The sequence below is a fragment of the Peromyscus californicus genome, unplaced genomic scaffold (assembly GCF_007827085.1).
Source record: "Peromyscus californicus insignis strain IS unplaced genomic scaffold, ASM782708v3 Scaffold_6__1_contigs__length_162567912, whole genome shotgun sequence".
Classification (NCBI taxonomy): Eukaryota; Metazoa; Chordata; class Mammalia; order Rodentia; family Cricetidae; genus Peromyscus; species Peromyscus californicus.
Window position 1 is genome coordinate 2,648,751 of NW_026294584.1, and position 15,682 is coordinate 2,664,432.

Below are 15,682 nucleotides of genomic sequence, written 5' to 3' on the forward strand. Positions count from 1 at the left end.
GCTCACTTTGTAGTGAGAAGAAGCAGAGCATGCAGAAGGGTACACAGATGTGTCAGCTGCTGTTTTGCTGTGATACAGCACCAGGAACAGGCAGCTTACACAAGGACAGGTTTGTTTGGGCCCGTGGTTCCAGAGGTTCCGTCATAGTGGAGAAGCATGGTCGCAGGCAGGCATGGCCGCAGGAACACCTGAGAGCTCACATTGTCAACTGCAGGCAGGAAGCAGAGAGAGAGAACTAGGAATGCCTGGCTTTGAAACCTCAAAGCCCACCTCCAGAGACACACTCCCTCCAACAAGGCCACATCCCCTAAACCTACCCAAATATGCCACCATCTGGGAACCAAGTGTTCAGACACCTGAACCTATGGGTGACATTTCATTCAAGCCACCACAACAAAGAATAGTGTTCAGATCTCAAGTCACTATCTTTTGTTTGTTTTGTTTTGTTTTGTTTTGTAGACAGGGTTTCTCTGTGTGGTCCTGGCTATCCTAGAACTCACTCTGTAGACCATGCTAACCTCGAACCCCCAGATAACTTCCTGCCTTTGCCTCCTAAGTGCTAGGATCAAAGGCATGCACCACCCAAAAAGCTTTATTGGCAACACTTTGCATATTAGATGTTAGAGTCCTGGAGAAGTCCCACAAAAGACCACAATCCACATATACAATCAGCAAGAGCATTTAGTATTCTGGCATGCTGGGTCTGACCATCCTACACAAAGGCAAAATGGCAACGACTCCAGGAGAAGCTCACAAGCTCCTTTTAAGAAGAGCTACGGAGACTTTGTAGGGCAGTTAGGCCATCTTGGATATGATTGGCTTAAGCAAGTAGCAATCATATTAGTACATTCTAATTGGCTAGGGCTAATTGGGCTGATTAAGGCTATAGCTTTTCCATTTTTGGTCAGGCTTGGACAAGTCCCAGACTTTGTCCTTATTTGGTTATTACCTTGAGCTGCTGACTCGGGCTGACTCAGTGGTCCAGGCTTGGTATGTGCTATCTCCCTTGTCTCTGCTGTCAAGGTCGTTGAAGATTGATTGTCTTTTGTTCATGGCTTCCTCAGAAACTGCTTCAAGAGGCAGGAACTAAGGCTTAGTTCTTAATTGAGTTATTAGGACAGGCTGTCATGATATTTTCCGGGCCCTCTCACTATATAATTGATCCATTAAACATACAATTTAATGTTTTTTAGTATAATTACAGACATGTGCAACTCCACACAATCATTTCTGTTACTTCCAAATATAAGACCCATGTCCTTCAGTCATCACAACCCTGATTCTTTTGCCTTCTTCTGCTCCCTGGAACTATCTGATCTATATTGTTGTCTTCATAACCTTGGCGATTAATTTGATGCTGCTAACAATGCTCAGTTGTGGGCTTGATCCCCCAACAGCCATTCAGATAATGCTAAATGTCAAGCTTCAGGTGGCCTTTAAACTTAGAGAAAAACCAAAGTGCGTTCATTTTCATTTTCAGTGATTATTATTTTCCAGGTATTTCAGTTGACACACTGTTTAATGTGGTTCTGCTTAAACATTTCAAAATAGTTTTGTTAACATAAGTTCCAAATATTTAAAGTGTATAATTTGATGAGTTTTATTTTAACATTGACACATGCAGAGTAGATCACTACTATAAAGATAACAAACATACCTACCATCCCCAGTGTTTTTGTATTTTTGTGACATGTCTTCCCTTATTCTCCATACTTGTTCCCCAAGCTCTTACTTTACAAAGGTATGTATGGACTGGGGCGGGTAGCTTTAGTAGTTGGCCACATGCTTGACATGCATGAGGCCCTGAATTTAATCTTCAGCACCACACACACTGAGTTAATTGAGAGTACATATGTTGGTTGGAGAAGGCAAGCATGTAAGAATAGAGACTGTAGCTGGAGTTTTCTCCAGTCCTGCCTGGCCCGCAGTCAGGACAAATCTCTGTCACCCATCAGCCCCACAGCCTCTCAGACCCAACCGAGTAAATACACAGAGACTTATATTGCTTACAAACTGTATGGCCGTGGCAGGCTTTTTGTTATCTAATTCTTTTATCTTAAATTAACCCATGTCTATTGGTCTATAAGTTGCCACATGGCTCATTGCCTTTTGGTACCTTACATCTTACTTGTCATAGCAGCGGCTGGCAGCGTCTCTCTGACTCAGCCTTTTACCTTAGACTCACAAATATAAGATAGATAGGATATCTTCTTTAATTTTGCCAAATACAAATGGACTAGTTATTATAAATAGACTAGATAGTGTAACTATAATTCTTACTTGATAATTGTTTTGTTATCTGTAATTTTACTATGTGAAAGTTAAAACCTTCCTTTTTGAAAAAAGAAAAGGGGGAAGTGCTGTGGATGATTGATTGATAAATAAAACACTGATTGGCCAGTAGCCAGGCAGGAAGTATAGGCGAGACTAGCAGAGTGGAGAATTCTGGGAACAGGAAGGCGGAGAGGAGGAGACGCTGCCAGCCACCACCATGAGTACCAACCTGTAAGATACTGGTAAGCCACAAGCCATGTGGCAACTTATAGATGAATAGAAATGGGTTAATTTAAGATATAAGAACAGTTAGCAAGAAGCCTGCCACGGCCATACAGTTTGTAAGCAATATAAGTCTCTGTGTGTTTACTTGGTTGGGTCTGAGCGGCTGTGGAACTGGCGGGTAAGAGAGATTTGTCCTGATTGTGGGCCAGGCAGGAAAACTCTAGCTACAAGAGACCAGCTGGCTGACTTGTGTAAGGGTAACTCTGTATAACTCTTTGCTTTTTCATCTGTAAGATGGAAGGAGTTTTTACCTTTGGTGTTTTGATCTGTGTTAAATCTAAAATTTTTTTGTGAATTAGTACAAATGTCCAAATGGTAAAATCTATATAAATGGTAGCTATTGCTAGTGCTATTTTATGCTATATTTTAGTAAAGTACTTGATGTATGATATTTTGTCATCATTATTGTTGTATGACTAGTATTATGCCTAACACATAATTACATTATGTTAAATTTACATTCATTTCTTTCCTTTCTTAAAAACTTTATTTTATGTGAATGTTTGTGCCTGAGTATGTGGACCACATGCTTGTAAGTGCCTGAAGAAGCTAGAAGAGGGTATTGGATCTCCTGGAGTTGCGGGTGGTTGTGAGCAGCCTAATGTGGGCACTGGGAATAGAACCCAGGTCCTCTGAAAGACCAGCAAGTGCCCTTAACTGCTGAGCCATCTCTCAAGCACCCTACTTCTCTTCTTCTTTTGTCTCCACTTTATCTTTTTAATTTTCTTCCTTCTTAATTCTTGGTAAATTTACAATGTGACTTTTTTTCTAACCCTAATTGTAAAATTTGAGAATTGATTTAAAAAAAACCTAACATCATTTGTTTATTAATTTATCCAAATTTTTTTATTGATCATGTCCTCAGTTGCAATCACTGAGCAAGGCACTTAGAATGATTCCAGACTGCATAAGACAAGAGATATTGTCTACATTTAGACAAGAATACCTATGGGAGCCTTGTGTTCATAGAAGCATACATGTCCAGGGGTTGTAGGGAGGGATTCCATCTGCAGAGACTTAGGGGTGGCCCCCTGGAGGATGCACAATTTAATTATAGTCTCCAAGGTCTGAGAGGGTGAAGGCAATCTGAAAATTGGGTCAGAATCATGCAGAGTTCTGAAACTTGGTCCAGGAATGGGAAGTATTTTCCTGAGTATGGGATAGAGAGTGTGTGTATGGGAGTCAATAGCATGAAGCACAGCTGGAGAGGACTGGGCATCCAATGGGCAGCTTACTGTTGGACAAGGGGATGAGATGGGGTTTGTCAGGGAGTAGAGAGCAGTGAACACTTTACAGCAGGGAATGAGTTATATCTTAACCATAGGCACACTGTTTTTGTTGGATTATTTATTTATAGATAGATCTTACTATATAAACCCAGGCTAGCCTTGAACTCTTGGTCTTTCTTCCTCAACTTCCCAAGTGCTGGGATTATAAATGCCATCTACCATGTCTGTCTTGGTATACTGTTGAGGACTGTTATGACTCTTGTGTATGGTTGGAGCGGGCATGGAGACAGCTGAACAGTCATGAGTACTTTGATGTGTCTAGCTGCTGCTTAGGATTTTAAGTGTAGGTTACTGGCTGTGCAGAAATACAAGAAATTGACAAGCCTGGTGCATGCTTGGTCATCAGGGTTGGGACATGCTGTCTTCATTGGAATACTTATAGAGCATGTATTGTGAGCTAGCCAATTCTAGCTCAGTTCTCATGGCAATGCAGATTGTTATACCCATCTTCCAGGTGGGAACTTGAGCTTGGAGGGCTTAAGAGCCATCACTGCGATCCTCTGCCTTTCCTTTCTTGGCCAGGCCTTCTCATTCAGACTCTCAGTGGCTTCTTAGCTTTCCTACACCGTTGTCTCCTGCCTTTGCCCTCTTGTGTCAGCCTGCCTTGTAAAGGAAGGAATGAGGAGAACCATTTATGAATGTGATCCGCCCCCAGGAATCATCACAGTGTTGTGCTTTGAATTTTATGTGCTCAGAAAGGAAGGTATATAAGATCCAAGGGTTAAATGTCAGTTGCTGTCCGCTTACCTTGTGAGTTCCAAGGACTGGCCTGCTTCTGAGGCTGTCTTTAGGCAGCAAATACACCATCAGCTCAGTGAGGTGACAGCAGCAGAGTGACTGTGTCTAGGACAGTCTGCTGCTAGCATTTCTGAAGACAGCCTTCAACATACAGAGTGGGATCGAGGGTTTTACACTGGGTTTTCCTTTTCCCTCTTGCATTCAGGACTAAGCAGATTACTAACCTGTGGTGATTAAGTCCCATCCAGAAGGAAGCGAGTGCACCTGTCTCAGGGAAGCGCAGCAGTGGCAGGTGTACTGGATGACTTCAGTTATCCCCAGATAGCTCCTCACTGAAATGTAGGTCACAGTGTTTTCTGTGATGATGTAATGTCTTTCCACCCCTAAATACTGCTTTTTCCCTCTTTGTATATACAGGAACTTGACAAAGAACTCCCAGTGCTTAAGCCATATTTTGTCAGTGACCCTGAAGAAGCTGGAGTGAGAGAGGCTGGCTTAAGAGTCACATGGCTGGGACACGCAACGCTGATGGTGGAAATGGACGAGCTCATACTCCTTACAGACCCCATGTTCAGCTCCCGCGCTTCTCCCTCACAGTACATGGGTCCAAAGCGATTTCGCCGTCCCCCGTGTACAATAAGTGAACTTCCCCGAATTGACGCTGTCCTTATTAGTCACAACCACTATGACCACCTGGACTATGGCTCTGTCCTCGCTTTGAATGAGCGATTTGGCAGTGAGTTGAGATGGTTTGTGCCTTTGGGTCTTCTCGACTGGATGCAGAAATGCGGCTGTGAGAACGTGATTGAGCTGGACTGGTGGGAGGAGAATTGCGTCCCTGGCCATGATAAGGTCACCTTTGTCTTCACGCCTTCCCAACACTGGTGTAAAAGGACCCTCATGGATGACAACAAGGTTCTGTGGGGCAGCTGGTCTGTGTTGGGGCCTTGGAATCGATTCTTCTTCACTGGGGATACTGGTTACTGCCCTGCTTTTGAGGAGATAGGAAAGAGGTTTGGTCCCTTTGACCTTGCAGCTATTCCCATTGGAGCTTATGAACCAAGGTTTGTAAATGTGAACTTCACACGTTAGGATTCTTGATGCTATTTAATTTGTGATTTTAGTGGTGGGCTTGATATACACTGATGGAGGTTGAAGTTAGATTCAAATTCAATTTTATATTAAGGTGTCACACTTCTAATCTCTGTGAGTTTGAAACTAACCCGGAAAAAAAAAAGAATCTCTAGACTCTTGCCAGAGCCCACATACCTCCCTGCTTACTAGCCAGTACCTAGAACCAACCTTTAGTCCTCCTCTTCACATGGATGATTCTTCTGCAGACGACTGGCTTTGACTCTGTGATTGGGAAGTTCCAGTCCCTGTCCTGCAAATCTTCTGTGTTTAGCAGATCGAGAAAGCAAGGGGTTGGCCTGTAGTCTGTGTGATGTGCTTACTTTCAGTCAGCACAAAGAATCTGGTCCTGACATGCCATTCCTCATGGCTCTCCCTCCCACCACCGTGTGCTCTCAGTTATTTTGAGAGCAGTTAAGGGCCACACTGTCACTGAAGACCCAGAAGATACAACTACTGTCTGTTTTACTTAATACTGTCTTTTTTAAGGAGAAGAGAGATGATTTCAGTGAACTCAGTCCAACAGATGTACTGTTTGCTTCACAAAACGGATTGTAACAAAGTGGTCTAGGAAGTTGGCTTACTGGTAATAAAATGAGTGCTTATGCAAGCATGGAGATGCAGGTTTGGTTCCTCAGAACCACAGTAAAAAGCCCTGCTTGACAGCACATTCCTGTAATTCCAGAGCTGGGGAGGCAGATGGGAGGATCCTGGATGTTCACTGGTCAGACAGTGTAACCAATCAATGAGGTCCAGGTTCAGTGAGAGAAGCTGTCTTTAAAACAATGTGGAGGGCTGGTGAAATGGAGTAGCGGGGCACCTGCTACTCAGGGTAAGCAGACCCAAGTTAGAGCCCTAGGACCTGCAGGTTTGAAGGAGACAATCCACCTACACTCAAGTTCTCTTCACCCACTGGTGTGTGTCACAGGCAAAGAATGAATGTGATCATTTTTGTTTCTTAAAAAGGTGGAGAGTGATAGAGAGAAACACCTGATGTTGACCTCTGGGCTGCACATGCCCTCATACACATGTGCACATAAATGAACACACCACACATACCAGGTTTTGCTTTACTTTTCACAGCATGCATATACATGTGTGTTATTAGGCAACCCTACAAGCATTGTATCTCAAATACAAGCAGTATATATAATCTCAACAGAGCTTAGACTTACTTGCGTAGCTGTTTGTACACATGGTGACAGATTGGGTAAATCCAGTTTTTTGTTTTCACCCTGTACCCATTCATTCATCAGTTTTCCTTCTTTTTTGTAACTGGGGATTGAATCCAGGGCCTGAGGCATCACGGAGCTATATCCCCATCCTTGTCAAATTCATTTGTTAACCTTTCAGTTCACCAAACCATTTTTTTTATCTTTATTCTTTTATTTATTTATTTAGCTTTACTTATTTCCTTATTGTGGGTGGGTTTAGATACTTTTACCTGTTTTGGGTTCTTAGTAATTATTGAAACTATCATAACTTGCCAGATGAGGCAGCACATGCCTCTAACCCCAAAACTGAGAAGTTGAGGCCGGAGAATCTGTTCCAAAAAGCCACCACCATTATAGACCACAACAGAAATTATTGTAAGTCAGTATTAGTGTTTAAATTTTACTTTTTCCATTCAAATTATTCTAGTTCTCATGAAACTCCTGTAAATATCAACTGACATGGCTGTAAAAAATGGTCACAAATCATTTTCAAATGGTGTTGACTTTTACTCACTACATAAAGAGTATCTCTTTACTGTTATACAAACAAGCCTTCATGGGTGGCACCCCGTGTTTAATGTCTGTGTCTGTGGTGACGGCACAAACTGCATGCCCACAGCCTTGCCCCTTCTCTACAGTGCCTCCGTCTTCTTTCTTGGCTGGGAGAGGCCGGGGGTGGGGCCATGGCTTGCTTTAAGAGCATTAAATGTGGTAGTTCACATGGACTGTAGAATCTGGTTTTGTCAATCCTAGCTGTTTTAGAAATAAAATAAACTTAGGAATCCTGTACACATGTAAGCTAATTGTAGTGAAAAATGGCTTTCAGTTGTGTGCTGGGAATATTTGATTCCTACTTCTGGGGTCTCTCAACCCCAGACGTTGTAGCTGGAGTTTAGCATTTACTTTTCCACTTTCAGTGCTGGGGATTGAGTCCGGAGCCCTGAACAAGCTGGGTCAAGTGGTCTGTCGGCCTTAGCACTGACATTTTCATTTTAATGGCTAGAGTAAAAAAAAAAAAAGTAAATTTATTTCAGGTAAACAGAAGTTAGAAAAGAAGTAGCATTTGCAAAAGGACTGTTTAATAGACGAGGGGACACACCAAGACTGTTTCCGTTCTGCCTTGGCTCCTGAGTGTCAGGACATAGGCAGAACACTGCTTCTGTAGTCTGTTCTGAGCACAGTGGGTTTGTTTTGGGGTTTCCAGAGGACCCAGTACGTGCTGACAGTCAAATCACCCCTTTGTTGTTGTAGATGGATGGACTCTGGGTGATGAGTTCTGGGAAGGGCAGAGCACCTGGGTACAGCCCATACCCCTTAGTCTTTCTAGCATTGCTGGGTAGTGGCAGACTAGGATGCAAAGAATATGAAGAAAATGTTTCTCCTCAGCTAAACCAGTGGCTTGGAAAGTAAAACATGTGCATCCTTTGCATAAAAAATAATTCATTTTTTCCTGAAGGTCATGTTTTGTTAATTATTTTTCTGGGAGGGGTCTATGAATAGGTGCTGCATTTAATGTTTTCACAAACTGCCTGGATCAACGATTATACTTCACAGACATGGAAATAGAAGCTCGGGGATTTGAGAGACCTTTCCAAAGGCTTTCCAACCCCTGCACGAGTTGGGACTTGGGCTCTCCTTCTGGAGCCTGGGGGGCTCCAAGGTGTTAGTCGGTCTTCCAGGACTTTGCTATCTATAGTCACTTGCTCAGTTTTATGGTGTTTTAAATAAAATACCTTGACTGGCAGTGGGACTTTTCCCCCTTATCTTTAAACTTTAAATACTTTACACTGTATACTATTTATTTTTGAGAAAAAGTCGTGATAATGTAGTCCAGCCTTGAGTTTAGGATCCTCATGTATGGAGGTAAGGGTTACAGATGTGTGTGCTGTAGCACCCGGCTTTACATAATAACTCTTGGCTTGCTTTCCATTTGGTCAGTTAGTGCCTGTGGGATATCCTAATGGTGTGTTCTATTGTGACTGGTTTGTTTTCTAATTCTTTTTTTTTAGCCCTGGCTGTCCTGGAACTCATTTGTAGACCATGCTGGTCTCGAACTCACAGCAGTCTGCCTGCCTCTGCCTGCTGAGTGCTGGGATTAAAGGCATGTACCACCACCACCCGACATGGTTTCCAATTCTTTACCCATTATTATATTTCTTTGATTCATCCCTAAAATTGCAGAGTAAAATAGTAAGTCATATATATTTTTTTTTTCGAGACAGGGTTTCTCTGTGTAGCTTTGCGCCATTTTCCTGGAACTCACTTGGTAGCCCAGGCTGGCCTTGAACTCACAGAGATCTGCCTAGCTCTGCCTCCCGAGGGCTGGGATTAAAGGCGTGCGCCACCACCACCCAGCATAAGTCATATTTTTAAAATACAGCATCAGTAAAAATCAAAATAAACATGAAATAAAGCTTGAAACTCACTTTTTTAGCAATTTATACACATGAGAGTTTTGCTTTTTTGCCCCCAGAGAAAAGTGGACGGAGGGGAAATGGTTTTATCAACTGTGGATGGGTTTTGCTTCTGTTTAGAATCTTATTTATTTGTTTACATATATATTTTGAGATTTTATTTACTATTTATTTGTTTACGATTTTTTTTTGAGGTAGCTTTGCTCTGGGTATCCCTGGGTATCCGGGAACTCTCTCTGTAGACCAGGCTGGCCTCCAACTCAGAGATCTGCCTGCCTCTCCCTCCTAAGTGCTGGGATTAAAGGCATGCGCTACCATGCCTGGCATAAGATTTCACTTTTAATATTATGGGTATTTGTGTGTCTGTGTGAGTGAATGCCATGTGTTTGGGTGCCCATAATAGAAGACTTAGTGCCTGGCTCATTCATCGCTGCTTGTGTCTCTTCCCTGTGATTCTCACTTCTGGCTGCACAAGTCTAATGCTGGTGTCCCAACATCATGGAGTAACTTTTTATTATAAATTTTCTGGATGAGTTCCGTGTGAATTTGATGGTTGAAAAGTGGTTGAAAACAACACTACTGCTTGTTGCTGCATCTACTGCTGATTTGGTGAAATTCCTAGGTATACTGACATAAAGTCAAATGAAGGTCTAGGGAGAGGCCATAAGAATAGCCATAGTGAGTTTTCAAACATTCATAGTCCTGTGAAGAATCCTTTTGTTTTAAATTTTATTTTTAACTCTGTGTGTGTGTGTGTGTGTGTGTGTGTGTGTGTGTGTGTGTGTGTGTGTGTGTGTTTGTGCGTGTGAGTGTAAATGCCCAAGCAGGCCAGACAAGGACATTGGATCTCCTGGAGCTGGGGTTATAGGCAATTGTGAATTGCCTGATGTGGGAACCGGGAACTGAACTCAGGTCTGCAAAGGTAATGCGTGCTTTTAACTGCATATCTGTCTCTCCAGATATGCAGACTATTAAATGTTGATTAGATAAAATAGTCATTTGAATTTAGGCTATTTGCAAAGATTGAATTAATCAATAGCTGTGTTTCATCAGGTGGTTTATGAAATACCAGCATGTTGACCCAGAAGATGCTGTAAGAATTCACATTGATGTTCAAACGAAGAGATCTGTGGCAATTCACTGGGGAACTTTTGCCTTAACTAATGAGGTAAGTTTGATTTAAACAAACAAATATAAACCTCAGCTTTGATTGTGTGTTTGTTGGTGGGATTTAGTATCTCTGTGACCTGGCTTTCAGAGACCACACTGTGGAATCAAACTCTGTACAGTTATCACAACCACCACATAAATTGGAGGGGCAAAGCATACTTTCTAGTAAAATACTTGAAAACAGTAGGAATAAAACCCCCATGGTGTGCTGTTTTTTTAGGCTGATTTCATAGTTAATGAAGCATCTGCTTATCCAAAATCTATGTGTGGTGTAGAAAATGAACCATCATGCCTCCACACTCCAGATGGCTTATGTTCTAGTAGAAGCTAGAACGTACATTGTGTACTGGAAGGTGGAAGTGCTATAATGTGGGACAGATAAATTGGTCTCAAAGACAGGGAGGGATCAGGAATCACTTCATGGAAGAAGGAGATTTTAACTTGGCCACAGGTGTGAAGGATGGTACTTATTTCCAGAGGAGGAAAGGGTAGAGCATAGTCTGGGGGCAGCAGACATGGGGGAAGGGAGGAGTCTGTTCAGCAGGAGAGTGGGTGGTGTGGAAGGTAGTGGGAGAAGAGAGCTATAATGTGGGGCTTTCTAGAAATATCTTACCCATTTAGGTCACTTCCATTCAGTGATTGTTATCTCCAGACACTGGCATAAATATGGTATATTTAGACTATATCAGAAGAGCTGATTCTTCCTCGGAAACTGATGCCCAAGCTTTGCTGGCATGGGTTCTGGAATCAGGAAGTCTAATGAAGTCATCTCTTCATTCCTGGATCTAAGTCCAAGCAACGTTGAGAAGGGTTAGACATTAACTTCCCCTGCTGGGCTCTGATTGACCCTTTCGTCTCCCGGGCCCTCTTACTCTGCTTTGTTTCTGGTGTGACCTCTTCCTAAGATAGAGTTTGTTCCACAGTTACCTAATACATGCAGTGCTCATTTCCCTATCTCCTAATTAAAATGTCTGTCTTATTATGAAATAACCATGAATAATGCAGCAGATCTGTAGCCATGCTGCTGGAAGTGGGATGGAGTAATAAATGAAAATCTACAGAGCTGGGAGGAAGGCGTGCTCATCTGAAGTACATGTGTGGACTTGGGAAAGGGCAAACTGTCAAATTTGCATATGCTGTTTGATGGCTGGTTTTTTTTTTTTTTTTTTTTTTTTTTTTGGTTTTTCGAGACAGGGTTTCTCTGTGTAGCTTTGCGCCTTTCCCGGAACTCACTTGGTAGCCCAGGCTGGCCTCGAACTCACAGAGATCCGCCTGGCTCTGCCTCCCGAGGGCTGGGATTAAAGGCGCGCGCCACCACCGCCCGGCTGATGGCTGTTTCTTATGATGTCTCTACCTGTTTGTATGTGTGAATGTTCCATATGTATTTTCTTTAGTGCCATAGATGGAATAGTAGTATGTTATTAAACCTTTGTAAAGGAAGGCATGAAGCCTCAGCTTGAGTGAGTGGGCAGACAGTAGTGTGCTGTGGGATGTTCTATATGTCAAATGTGTTGCTCTGATTGGTTGATGAATGGAACACTGATTGGCCAGTAGCCAGGCAGGAGGAAGTATAGGCGGGACAGAGAGGAAAGGAATTCTGGGAAGTGGAAGGCTGAGTGAGAGAGAAACGCAGTCAGCCGCTGCCATGAAAAGATGTAAGGTACCGGTAAGCCACGAACCACGTGACAACTTATAGATTAATAAAAATGGGTTAATTTAAGATATAAAAACAGTTAACAAGAAGCCTGCCATGGCCATACAGTTTATAAACAATATAAGTCTCTGTGTCTTTACTTGGTTGGGTCTAAGTGACTACAGGACTGACAGGTAAGAGAGATTTGTCCTAACTTGGGCCAGACAAAAAAACTCTATCTACAGTAGTGCTCTTTCCTTAGATGGGGAGATTAGGAGAGGATCAAAACCTCAGACTTCAAGAATCATTTCACATCCAGGAAGTAGTGGCACGCACACACCTTTAATCCCAGCACTTGGAAAACAGAGGCAGGTGGATCTCTGTGAGTTCGAGGCCAGCTTGGTCTACAGAGTGATTTTCAGGACAGCCATGGCTGCATAGAGAAACCCTGTCTCAAAAAACAAACAAAAAGAATCATTTCACTTGTTTTAGTTAGGTTTTCTATTGCTGTGAAGTGATATCATGACCATGCAAGTGTTTGTGAAAGGAAGCATTAATTGGGGCTGGTTTACAGTTTTACAGGTTTAGTCCATTATTGTCGTGGTGGGAAACATGGTGTTGTACAGGCAGACATGGTGCTGGAGAAGGCTTAACTGAGAAGATCTGGAGGCAGCAGAAAGAGACTGTGTACCACACTGGGTGTTGCTTGAGCATATGAGACTTCAAAGCCCACCTCCATAGTGACATACCTACTCCAACAGGCCACACCTCCTAATGGGTCAAGCATTCAAACACATGAGTCTCTGGGCGCCAGTTCTATCCAGACCACTGCATCACTGTCTAGTCTTCAAGAATTATGCCCGATGGCTCTCAGGAGGTGGCAGCAGGAAGACTGCAAGTAGTGGCAAGCCATCCTGGGCTACTTGAATACGTCAGAGATGTCAGTGCCAAAAATCTCAAACAAAATAAAACAAAACATCAAAGGGAGGTTTGTTCTTGCTGTACCTCCATCTTTATTTCTTTCTGAGACCCTTAATAAAGACGCATCTTTCCTTTGACTGTTTTGTAGTTACCAGTTTACTCAACTAACACAAAAGTGTGAAAGTCTATGGGATTTTCAGACATGTTTAGCCTGTAGTTTCTAAATATTTGGTGCTTTGTATAAGCACTTGAAGTAGCTGCTCATTATGATATAAGCAGGATACAGGTGTCTATAACTCGACAGCACCCTACAGTTCTGTATGTGCATGGTATGTGTCTATTAATAGCTAATTTTCTAAAATAAACCCCTATTTTTGATGTAGCATTCTGTAATTACATAAGCTAGAAGTTAGCTGACCGGGTTGTATCCTTACTGGATTCTGTTGAAAGCGGACTGTTAGTCAGTTGACCCTTTAGGAACGCAGTTGTCCAGGGCTGGCTGCCTGGCATTTGATGGGCCTCGAATTCAGGGTCTTCTCCCGTTCCTTACTTGTATTCTCTGACTTACTGACTTGCTTTCCCGTAGGTGCTTGCTTCCATGACTGTGGAGCATTTTTTTTTCTCCTTTGTGCTTGGATTCTGAGATACTAAATCTAAGTCACCCAGAAGCTTTTCTTACATAATTCGAAGGCTAGATGGTTAGAATAGCCAAGAATTAGCCTATGGAAAAACTCAGATATTGTAAAATGTAGATAGATTAAAGACAGAAGGTCTCCTACCACCTACAACATTATAAAAACTATACTAAGTCCTTAATGGCATCATGCCTGACACTATAAAGTTAGAGCTAGCAAAGAAGTTATCAGTGTAGATTGATTGTGTATCTACTTTGTTGACCAAAACCTTGGAAAACAGGGGTGATAAGAACTTAGAAAAAGGAGCTATTTTTCAATGGGGAAGAATTTCATTATTTTGAATTTTTTTTTATTTTTTGAGACAGGGTTTCTCTGTGTAGCTTTGCACCTGTCCTGGAACTCACTCTGTAGCCCAGGCTGGCCTCGAACTCACAGAGATCCACCTGCCTCTGCCTCCTGAGTGCTGGGATTAAAGGCGTGTGCCACCACCGCCTGGCTTGAAATATTTTAAAAATAAATACATTTATTTTTGTGCTATATGTGTTATATGGTATATAACATAATATATATGTATAATATATATTAGACAAGCAGTAGATTCTGGCTATCTGCCATCCATTAATAAATGGCTATCTCTAAGAATACAGCATAAATAAGGCTTAGTTAAAACCTAAGTTATTTAGCAGTTAGTTGAATGTTGTTAGTGATCCTTTAAATGTAACCAAAATTGTGGAAATAAGCCAGGAGGACAAAACCCACATGTACATTTCAACCCTAGGAAGTGTGTCCTGGCTTTTATAGCTCATTGGTTATCTCTTCTCACTATTGCTCACTCTTTGTCCCTCCTTGTAAGCATTGAGTGCTGCAGGCAGCAGTCCTGCCTGCTTCACAGTCCTGCAATAAGGAGATGCAGCTGAGCACTCTGACCAGGCAATCTGAGTTTCTCCTAGAGACCTCCACTTATGTGTAAGTGGGATCTTAAGCCACTGAAAAGAATTTCAGGTTAAGTGAGAATTTTAGACAACTCAGTATTAAGAAGCAAACAGTAAACACCAAGGGCAGATTTTAAGGGCAGTTAAGAAAGAAATGTGCCTGGGGCTGTACAGATGGCTCAGCGGTATTAAAACATGCTTTTGGCTTTAACCTTGGTTCATTAGCTGTTTTACTCAGTCTGGTATGTTGCTGAGGAAGGAGGGTGTCATTGCTGTGCAGGCAGCCTTTACTGTGGATTTATTAGTTGTGTCTAGAGTTTTAACTCAGTCAGTGGGACAATAAAATGGGTATTAGTGAAAGAACTCTTTCCCTTTCTCACGTCCCCTTAGCATTCCTACTTCGTGTTCTCCCTCCACCTTTCCAGCCCAGGTCCTCTTCTCCAGTCACATTTCCATGTGAGCTGTCTCCCCCTCCCTCCCGCCTTCCCAGACAGCTCAGCCTTCACTGCCACACACTGTCCCCTACAGTCCTCAGCACTATAGAAGACCTTCATGGTTGGAATCAAATCGCCACATCTTCAAAGTAGCCTGGGAGCATCATGTCTGGGGGTGAAAACCTCAGCTCTGATGAGCACCTATATCCCTTGAGTAACCCAGCCCCTCGAGGGTTGTGTTTAGAGGGTATTTTCGTGGAAGGGCCTCTGAGATGACTGTACTTAGAATAACCTTATTCCCAGCACTTTCTTCTTCCCAGAACATATTGACTCCTCAGATATCTTATTTCTTTTTCTGTCTATCTCTGCATTACAAGGATAAAGACTTTTGTTTGTTCACTAGCCTGACATACTCTGTAGATGCATAGGAGATGGGTCTCGATTAGTTCAGAATTTACTTTTTTTTTTTAATTTCCAAATGTTACAGCCTTTCTAATTAGGTAACAACAACAAAAAACAAAAACAAAACAAAAACCTTTGAATGAATTTTTAAAAAAAGCTATTATACAGCATAGAGATTTAGGTCAAAGGGAAATAAGAAAAAAAAAAAAA

The 15,682-nt window shown here is 42.3% G+C and overlaps 1 protein-coding gene across 13 annotated transcripts in view; it reads left to right on the top strand.

Moving 5' to 3' along the window:
- Napepld (N-acyl phosphatidylethanolamine phospholipase D) overlaps positions 1 to 15,682 on the top strand; it is a 107,481-nt gene that overhangs the window by 68,968 nt on the left and 22,831 nt on the right. For 10 of the 13 annotated variants that reach the window (XM_052720954.1, XM_052720953.1, XM_052720960.1 and 7 more), the window contains 3 exons: positions 5,004 to 5,650; positions 10,399 to 10,513; positions 12,723 to 13,206. In XM_052720954.1, the coding sequence (XP_052576914.1) occupies positions 5,004 to 5,650; positions 10,399 to 10,513; positions 12,723 to 12,866 (906 nt within the window). In that variant the 3' untranslated portion in view covers positions 12,867 to 13,206. Of the gene's footprint in view, positions 1 to 5,003; positions 5,651 to 10,398; positions 10,514 to 12,722; positions 13,207 to 15,682 lie in introns of those variants that run through there. The other 3 variants (XM_052720952.1, XM_052720951.1, XM_052720950.1) reach the window with 1 other exon arrangement.